We start from the raw sequence: 10,632 nt of genomic DNA, 5'->3' as shown, positions 1-10,632 counted from the left end.
CATGAAAAGATAGCAGACAGACAGACACACTTTCGCATTTATAATATTATATGTATAATAATATAATATTAGTATAGACTAGATGATGCCCGCGACTTCATCCGCGTGGATTTAGGTTTATAAAAATCCCGTGGGAACTCTTATGATTTTCCGGGACAAAAAGTAGCCTGTCTTTCCCTGGAATGCAAGCTATCTTATGAACGACAAGAATCTTGTCGTTCTGTGTTGTTTATCTCTGTCAGAAATTTCGTCAAAATCGGTTGAACGGATGAGCTGTGAAAGACTAGCAGACAGACAGACAGACACACTTTTGCATTTATAATACTAAATATGGACAAGTATGGATTACCTACTTAAATAAGTATATAAAATCAATTTAAGTTATCTAGGTAGGTACCTACCTAACTTACTAGGTACATAAATTCTCACTTGAATTTTGAATTTTAATTCGAACCTCGATAAATTATATAAAAGTTAAAACCTGCCATATATCATGTTATACCTGCTAAAGAAGTAGGTACCTACTTAAACACGAAAAACATTGCGAAAAACGAATGCTAACTAATACTCAATACCTACCTACCAACTTTATTTCATAACGAGAGAAGGAATGCCAAAAATCCTTTTTTTTAATAAAGTCATCATCATCAAATTACCGAAATAAAATAAACTAGTAAAAAGTCTACCAACGCGCACTATCGTTAATAATCAAAACATCAACAAATAACAACAAAGTTATTTAACTTATGTATTATTTGTGTATCAAATCAAAACATCAACAAAATTAACAACAAAATTATTTAACTTATTTGATAACACTTTGTATGTATTCGATGGGAACAACAAATCATTTGCTAACTGATATGCTAAATTTATTATCATATCGATGAGGTGGTATTAAACATTAGTTGACTTGCTATTTTTAACCATATTCAATACATCGGTATTTTTAACCGACTACTTGTTGCGGACTCGCGGATATCGCGTGACGTAATCGGTTTCGGTCGCCTTCGGTATGTCTCGGCGCGCGCGCGTTTTGCAACTGTGCTGTTCATTCCCCACCCCACTGCACCGCGCGCCCGCTTCGAATTTTAATTTCCTGGAATCTTCGCGCTACCTACCTACCTACTGCAGCTACTTAGAACGTAGGTATGGGACATAATTAGGTATAATATTATGTATTTTTTGATTTATTAATATTTTTTTATTTAAAATTGTTAACTTTTAGTATCGAATGTAATCAACAAACTTTAATATGTGTTAAATTAACAGGTTAATGAATAAATGAATCACCTCTATTATGCAGTAGTATGTAATGTAGTTTCAAAGCGGAGTTGGACTCAGCTTAGAAATTACATCATAAAAAATATTATTTTTAGTCCTAAAAGTTTTGTGTACAATACAACCAAATACGCACCAATATTAACTAAACGCTAGCCATACCTCGAGCTAAAATGGCTAAGATTAGACTGCTGATATTCGGCATATTTTCATACTTCACAAGAAGATTATTTTTAACCGACTTTTTCCATGTTGTAAGTAAATGGTTAAATTCTGTACTGAACTTACTATAGGGTAAAAAAAGACCTGTGATACCTACGAGTACCATTGTACTGGTGATCCTATTTTTTCTTACATTGAAAAACCTTTTATGGAACTCGTGCATATTGAAAATAAAACTTTCTGATATAAAATCCTCGACTGCGATTCGAGTCGAGTAATCTATTAAAATTTGCGCTAAGACTATAATTTTTCTGATTTGCGCACTTGCAATATAAAGCTACGGCCACGCATGCGTATCATGAACGCGGGCGGGATACGGGACGCGTTGCGGAAGCGTCAATGACGCGAATCTATGCGTGCACACTTACACAACTGAATATAGTCGCGGAGGGTTGTATGGCGCTATTGAATACCGTGGAAGGCGACCGCCGCCGCGCGGCTCGCGTTCCCGCTTCGCAGTCGCTTTGGTCGCGCAGGTTTGGCTGATGCTTAAATAAGCTCAATTTTATGAAACTATGTGTGGTTATGCGCATCTGAGGTTTTAAAGCGTATAAATGCAGTAGAACACGTGAAATAGCTGATATTTATGTATCGCGAGTAGTACACGAGATAACACCTTGGCCCCTGTGATTCATTTTGTTGATACGTAGTCGTAATTTGTTGGTCAATAAAAACAAGATTTGTCATATAACATTTGTATTTTTTATGCCTTTTCCTCTTTAGAAGTTAAAGCTGCGAACATATTACTGTGTTAATTCGAAGCAACGGAACGCGTCCGATAATAATGCCAGGAGATTATTCGATACTATTTTAGATGGCAAACGAGGGCCTTATGTCCGCGAAGGACAGAAATCCGCGAAGCGTAGATAAATGTCCGCCGAGAACTTGTCGTGAACTCAAACGCACACGGCGTGCGATCATTTGGTCGCCACCATACAAATAGTTCTATGACTACTTTCGAACGTATTTTCAGGGATTCGGACCGTAATCGCCCCAAGGTCCAATTGCGTAACAGGCGGTCAAACTGACCACTGACAAAATTTGTTGTACAAGTTAGTACCTGCCTATTCATGACTACCTCTAGGCTAAAGGTGAAATTTTGGTTTAAAGTTAACAAAACAAATTTTGTTAAAATATTGCTTCTATTGACGTTAACCGTTAACGCGACTTTAACCGCCTGTTAAGCCCTAAATGAAAAATATTTTACTAAGAAATAAAACACCGTAATAATTTGACTAAAGGCAGTCTTATTATTGTGATCCTTATTAATTTAACATAGCATTGTTCCTAAATTATTATAACCTAAATCAAATTAAGGTCTTTACAAATAAATAGACCGTTTAAAAGAAAACTGCTTTTCGCAGATTTGGAGCTAATTCTGTTGTGAACTAACAGCCGTACTCAGAGTCACTAATCGTTACTTAAGATTGAGTTAAAAAGAGGCAGATTTATGTGATGTGAGATATAGCTCTGTCTCGTTTTAACTAAACTTAAGTAACGATTAAGCGACTCTGACTACGGCTGTTAGAGCCCGTGAGGGCCATACCTTCGTTAATTTATAAAAGCTGAAAGTTTCTATGCGCATTATTTCCAATAGAGGGAGGAACGATCAGCGACTATGAAGTTTGGATCATCATGGCTTTAGCAGATAACAGATTGTAAAAAAATCTTACGTCAAAGTATAAAGTCAATTTTTTTTTTAATATTTTCATCGGGATATTATTAGAAATCACATCATGCATTTCCAGGCAGTATAGTGGCAAACCCCTGTAATAAAAGTTTGAATAAATGAATTGACTTTGAAGAGCCGATCTGTATCGCCCTTTCTCTTCACAAATGTATGCATTGCAAGATATTTATTGAACCGTAATAGAATCTGTTAATCTACCTGGGACATGAATGATCATGTAAAGTAAGTTAAATTCTGACAAAAACTTCAAACGGAAAATCACACTCCGATTTTCATTGTCTCAATATAAAAACCTCAGTTTTTCTTTAAATTTCTCCTAGATCATTTTGACACCTCTAACTAAAATTGACGGGCAGACCCATTGTATAAATAGTACATTAGTATATTGTCCCACTAAGCTCCAAACTATGGCTAGGTGTTGCCGTTGACGCGGTCCCAGCGCCAGATCGTGCCGTCGTCGCAGCACGTCAACAGCACTTTGCCGCTACGGGACAGCGTTACCTGTCGGATGAGTATTTTCAGTATTACCGTCGACGTATTGCTAAAACTTCTGTTTAAGGAAGGGTTCTTCTTCTGAAAGGGGGACTTTTTTCGGACGGAAGTAACATACGTATTTGAAATTACTTGCCGCCAAATAGAACGGTTGTTTTGAGTCCACCATCTTAATCGATAAAATATTACACGGCTACACAACCGCGAATTATTATCTGATTTTATTTTTTGTACATACGCGGTATTCAACAATGAGGCCGATTCTCTTGTACACAATCTCTAAACTAAACAAAATTAACAGGTCTAAACCTGCTTCTATCCTTTTCCGCAAGCAACATTATATCATCATCATCATCAACCAACAGACATCCACTGCTGGACATAGGTCTCTTGTAGGGACTTCAACACGCCACGGTATTGCGCCGCCTGGATCCAGCGGCTCCCTGCGACTCGTCTGATGTCGACGCTGCGTCTTCCGGTGCACATTTTATAAGGGATATCAATAGATTTAGACGTGTCATTTTAGTTTAGTTTAGAGATTGTGTACAAGAGAATCGGCCCCACTGTTAGCTACGCGGCATAGGATGACCCACTATGCCATTAGTTTGAAAGATAAGATCACCTGTCGAACAGCGGCTACACATCGCGGGTGCACTAGTTGGGACACCTTGGATCCTCCCGCCACGTTGCCCAGCTCCCACACCATTGTCTTGCCGCATTGGTTTCCTAGCGCTATGACCTGCAGGAAACAATAAAATCAGACCTCCGCTACTCCCGCAGCCGACCTTACGAGACTTCGTTAAAATATTAATTTTCCAACATTTCTGCAATCATTGAATTTTTCCTAAAAGTTTTAAAGGCAGTTAAAAAAGTGTTAAAGTGTAACACTAGATAATGCCTGGGACTTCGTCCGCGTGGATTAAAGTTTTTAAAAATCCCGTGGGGAACTCTTTGATTTTCTAGGATAAAAAGTAGTCTATGTCCAAGCTAACTCTGTGCCAAATTTCATCAAAATCGGTGGAACGGTTGGGCCGTGAAAAGCTAGCAGACAGATAGACACACTTTCGTATTTATATCATTCGTGGGTCGCGTCATTCATCCGAGTTGAAACTTTACAGTACGCGGCAGAAAGTAATGTACATCGGCCTTTAGAATGACATTTCGCCTTTGTAGAGCATTGTACTCTGTCACTCACACCTATATGCAGTTTTGTCGGTCTCAACGACAGCGACAATGCTCTACAAATCCGCTAAAGGTCGATGTACTCTCTGTCGCGTACTGTACTTGCATGAAGGTTGCTGACATAGTTTTTTTTTAAATAGAGATAGCGAGCAAACGAGCAGGCGGGTCACCTGATGTTAAGTGATTACCGCCGCCCATGAACATTTGCAGCACCAGAGGAACCGCCGATGCGTTGCCGGCCTTATAGGAATTTGTTGGTCCGCCCCTTGAATAACCCCGAGTATCATAAAGTAACTCACTCTTTGGCTGTAGTCCACGGCGAATCGTATGAACCAAATCTCGCACTCCTTGTAGTCGAAGCGGTGCACGATGGTGACTGCGTTGTCGCCCGGCCGCAGCTCCGCCTCCTCCAGCCGCCCCGGCTTCCAGCAGATTATTGCGTTCTCACACGACTGGAACCCAAACATATAGCCAAAGTTCACGACGCTTCATGAAACTTGTAGCAAAACCTCGAGGCTTTACCTACACTTGGCAAGCGTCATATTTAGTTAGGCTTTGAAACGACTAGGTATGTGACATGAGCCGTCATGGCAGCGGCAGCGTGGCAAAGAGTTTTAAATATTAAAATTTAAAATATTTTTAAATCTTTCATGTCGATTCAGGATCCGAACCGACTCACTCATGCTCACTCACTCTATAGTACGCTGCAGATAATAATGTACATCTACCTTTAGAAGGAGATAGCGGATTTGTAGAGCAATTGTCTCTGTCGTTGAGACCGACAAAACGTCATCTAGGTATGAGTGACAGAGACAACGCTCTACAAAGCCGAAATGTCATTCTAAAGGCCTATGTACATTATTTTCTGCCGCGTAATGTACAAAGTTTCAACTCGGATGAACGACGCGACCCACGAACGAATAAGGAACACCCAGACAAACATTAACTTTTATTCATACTATGCTAATATTATAAATGCGGAAGTGTGTCTGTCTGTCTGCTAGCTTTTCAAGTCCCAAACATTTTACCGATTTCGATCAAAGACACACAGTTAGCTTACATCCCGGGATTGGACATAGACTACTTTTTATCCTGGAAAATGAAAAAGTTCCCACGGGACTTTTAAAAACATCAGATTTCATTCAGATATCGTCATCATGATCATCTCATCGCCGGCTCACTACAGAGAACGGGTCCATTCAGATATAGCCACAGTGAATTGCCAACCGATACAGTAATACCACTTTTATAAGATACATCGACAAAATTCGTTTGGGCAGAAAAGTGCAACTTAACCCAGACTAAAACTGACTTAATTGTATACTAATGCAATACAGATCTTATTACTTGACGTTAAGATTTTAAAATCAAGGACAAAAGACTCATGTTATCTCACTCTTAATTCGCGCGTAAAACATGGCGCGGAGGCAATAACCAATAGCGGAAGGATGCGCGCTATGATTGGCTGAGATTTTTCTGGCGCGATAAAATAACATTTCTGCGCAAGATACATCGGCGTATTGCTAATGCGCGTGACCGCCATTTTAGTGACGTCAGCACTAGAGTGAAGTTTCGAGCTGGTGGTATATTCTTATTTCGGCTGACGTCAAAATGACGTCATTTCGATGTTAATGAGACATGGTTCCAGCGCAATAGCAATTTGCGGGACTTATACGCCGATGTATCTTGCGCAGAAATGTTAAATACCGCTCGAGTGTTAGTAAAGCGCCCCCAACATCCATAGCAAAATGAAGGTCGAGTAGATAAAGCTGAATGAAGGAATGACGATTGAGATTCAAAATATTCTAAGTATGTAGACTTTAAATACATACCTTCGACAGTATCAAATCGCCCATCCATCTCACACAATCCACATAATTCCTATGTATATCCCTGGTGGAGAAATCCGGGAAGTGTTCCTTCAGTGAGTTGAAAGGTCTCAGAGCTCTGTGCGGGTTGAAGTTGTAGCTTTGTTTGATAGCCTCGTTCATTGACGGTTTGTCCAGCCGCCACAGTTTGAGCGAATGGTCCATCCCACACGACATTATCCTTTCGCCTTTCAAGTCGAAATCTGCGCTCAGTACTTCGTCTCTGTGGCCTTGAATGGAATTAATGAGACTTTATTGTACACAAAGAAACATTATTATCATTAAATCATCACTTTCACTACCCATATTATAAATGCGTAAGTGTGTTTGTTTGTTGGTTTATTGGTTTGTCCATCAATCACGTCGCAACAGAGCAACGGATTGACGTGATTTTTTCCATGGGTATAGTTTAAGACCTGCAGAGTGACATTGGCTACTTTTTATCCTGGAAAATCAAAGAGATTCCACGGAATTTTTTAAAATCTTAATCCACGCGTACGAAGTCGCGGGCATCAGCTAGTATAAAATATTTATTTTTCAAAATATGGTAGGTATCATTGACTTATAATAGAAGGTATAAGGGCTCACAAACGAATTGACGTCGCTTAAGTGGCCCGGTTTGCACACATACACATCTTTGTTACTTATTACGAAATGTAGAAAAATATCTTATAATATAAACAACTTCAGTTTATTATAAACCTTAATACACTTGAACATAAAGTTTAATAACAATTGCAAAATATTCATATTGAAGGCCTCTTGTTATGGACAATAAATTTAAATTACAACAAAAACATTTATTCTAAAATAAAACTTAACACCTAAGCAATAAGTCTAAAAATTTGGTGGCCTATGTAGTATTTGATGCTGGTCTAAATGGAGGGCTGGAAGACTTGGGTGACTGGACTTGACGGCATGGCATATTCATGATTATGTAGTGTATCATAGATGCATACCTTCTACTCCTCCAAATATGGCAATGCAAACATCGGTCATGATATTCCAGAGACGTAAGGCATGGTCCTTACTAGCGGACAGTAGCAGGTTAGGGTCTCTTGGGTGAAACTTGACCTCATTGATAGCGTGTCCGTGGCCTATGTAGTGTTTGATGCAGGTTTGGGTGGAGGGCTGGAACACCCGCACGATCCCGCGGGAACCTGCCACCGCTAATAGGGGTAAGTGGGTTTCCTCTTCATACGACCATGCGCATGTGTAAAATGTTTCGTCTACCTGGGAATATATGTTTAGTTTGAGCAATGATGAGCAAAGACCACAAGCATTATGTATAAGTCCCGCAAATTATTATTGCGCTGGAACCATGTCTCATTAACATCGAAATGACGTCATTTTGACGTCAGCCGAAATAAAAATATACCATCAGCTCGAAATTTCAGTCTAGTGCTGACGTCACTAAAATGGCGGCCACGCGCATTAAGAGTTTTCGGGACTTATATTAACTTTATTTTTTTCTTTCCCAACAAATTTCATTATACAGCAGCTAAGTTCAAATTCAGCATGAAAATGGTAGTTTGGTTTTAAAAAAATGAAAATACTAATGACTTAAAAAAAGTACCATAACACCATTTTTGCGCTGGATTTGAACTTAGCTACTATATAATGAAATGAAATATATGCCAAGACCATCCATATGACATGGGTCTTATCATTATTGGACAATGTTGAAAAATTGGGCCCAAAATGAGGCATGCATGGGCTTTTGTATGAAACCATGTTGCAATGCCTCTTTGTAGCTCACGCACCTCCTATTATAGGTAGTGTAGATCGTACTATGTCAGGAACGTTCCCGCAAGTTCCAACAACAACTATACAAAGTTTCATTGAATGAGATGAATGGCATAGGAATGAGTAAGAGATAAACAAGATATTCAAGCGGCGGACCAACAAATTCCTAAAAGGCCGGCAACGCATCGGCGGTTCCTCTGGTGCTGCAAATGTTCATGGGCGGCGGTAATCACTTAACATCAGGTGACTCGCCTGCTCGTTTGCTCGCTATCACTATTAAAAAAAACAAATAGCCTCAATAGCTCTAAAGGTAAAGGTGTGGATTGAAAACCGAAAGGTCGACGGTTCAAACCCCGCCCGTTGCACTATTGTCATACCTACTCCTAGCACAAGCCTGACGCTTAGTTGGAGAGAAAAAGGGAATATTTGTCATTTAACATGGCTAATATTCTTTTTAAAAAATCATGAAGATGAGGTGTTGCTTACATCAGGATCAGCATAGCACTGTAAGAACTTGAAGCCGCCAGCCTCAGGGCACTCATATATGGAGACGCGGTTGCTCCCCACCACAGCAAATATCTGTGGCTCTCCTTCGCCCAGGTGGTGGTTGAATTGACACCCAAATAGAGGCTGCCCGTGGTCCTCTTTTGCACTACAGCTGAGAACAATTCTGGCTAAATAAGCTGCTGCATAACGCTATTTATAATGCACAACAGACGGAAACATTCAATTGCAGAAACCAGCCCAGAGAGATAAAAGAAACACTATTTATTTGGGCTGTAAGAAAGCGCAGTCATTGAGGGACATCTATTGGTTGACGATGATGACATTTGGTAATTTGGGCGATATCATTGGTGTTTTATACATTAACGGGTTAAACCATGATAAAAATACCCTTACAAGTCATTTTGGTCTTGATATAAACCAGAATAATTACCTTATAGAATGTGGTAATATTATCAATGAAAAAGCTTCTTTACTGATTACAATAAGTACAAAAAGTTTTGTAAATGCTATTTCATACACTAATGTCTAGCCTAGTCTTTAAGTTATTGGTGCTTGTTTTATAAATATACACTTAACAGAAACTTACTTGAATTTGTATGGAGGTTTCACTTGTTTTGTGATCTTCTTCTTTCCGCGTCTTCTCTTCTTTACTCGTGTATTCGTTGGAGTTTCACTACGCGATGTATTGTCAGTGTTTGAAGTACTATCCACGCTTGAAGTATCATCCTAAGACAATAATTTTCATAAAACAAACTTTAAGCATGTGATATCCAAAGTTTGTAGCTTAGCAGAAATGTTTTACTGATTTTTTAGTAAAACACCGTGTAAAGCAAGTTTATCTACTACTTATAATACAAATCCATGGTTTTTAGAATGATAAACATGCCCAATGTGAAAACAAAGTCACATTGCTGAGTCATAATAAAATTCAGTATTAACTTCGTACTCACACCCTCATTTTCCGAAAAGTTCATTTTATACAATTTTATAACAAATTTTAACAACACTAAAACGAATAAAGCACTATGTTTAATACAATTAGAATTAAATTTATCACTTTTTCTCAGTCAAGCGACATTATCAGCTGGCAGTGGCGTCCTAAACCGTAAACGTCAAAATCAAATGTCGAATTTTCGCGGGAAAATTTAGTTTGTTAGTCTATAATCTATGGTATGACAGCCAAGAAGCCGTCAATACCATAGATATTTTATAGGTACCTGAAGATATGCAACTAGCGTGGCCCTCGTGCGTGGCCCCTATAATAGTCCCTCTCACTCAAGTAGAGGTAGTTATTTACTTGTGAAATGTTATTCCTTTTATTTTACGTTCACTTCGGCAGCGGCTATTGTAGTAATAACTATTGTATGGTGCCCGTCCTCCCACTGCTAAACATGCAGGGAAAGCCAGCCACCACGCAAGCAATACGCACCACCACAGTGACCACACAGATCTATAATACCCCAAAATCCACATGACGCACGTTACGCATCCTCAGGATATGTAGGTACCTACCTATCTAGGTAGACCTGTAACGCACAATAAAACGGCAGAGTCAAAGCTTTTTGCTGAATTGCAATTAATTTGCTTGTATTATATTTATTGAAGGAGGAATTGGAAAAAAAGAACAGAACATAATGATTGCCG

General features: G+C 39.1%; 1 protein-coding gene across 1 annotated transcript; it reads right to left on the bottom strand.

The window, feature by feature from the left end:
- Positions 1 to 2,730: 2,730 nt before the first annotated feature.
- Positions 2,731 to 10,100, bottom strand: LOC117985972 (polycomb protein EED-like). The gene is made up of 8 exons (XM_034972776.2): positions 9,939 to 10,100; positions 9,575 to 9,714; positions 8,968 to 9,139; positions 7,695 to 7,968; positions 6,700 to 6,965; positions 5,167 to 5,319; positions 4,308 to 4,424; positions 2,731 to 3,694 (listed from the first exon to the last, which is right to left on the bottom strand). Exons 1-8 carry the CDS (start codon positions 9,960 to 9,962, stop codon positions 3,605 to 3,607), a joined length of 1,236 nt encoding a protein of 411 aa, XP_034828667.1. The 5' UTR covers positions 9,963 to 10,100; the 3' UTR covers positions 2,731 to 3,604.
- Positions 10,101 to 10,632: the final 532 nt, after the last annotated feature.

The sequence above is a fragment of the Maniola hyperantus genome, chromosome 10 (assembly GCF_902806685.2).
Source record: "Maniola hyperantus chromosome 10, iAphHyp1.2, whole genome shotgun sequence".
NCBI lineage: Eukaryota > Metazoa > Arthropoda > Insecta > Lepidoptera > Nymphalidae > Maniola > Maniola hyperantus.
The sequence above is the reverse complement of the archived record's forward strand: the minus strand, read 5'-3'. Positions and strand labels throughout refer to the sequence as shown.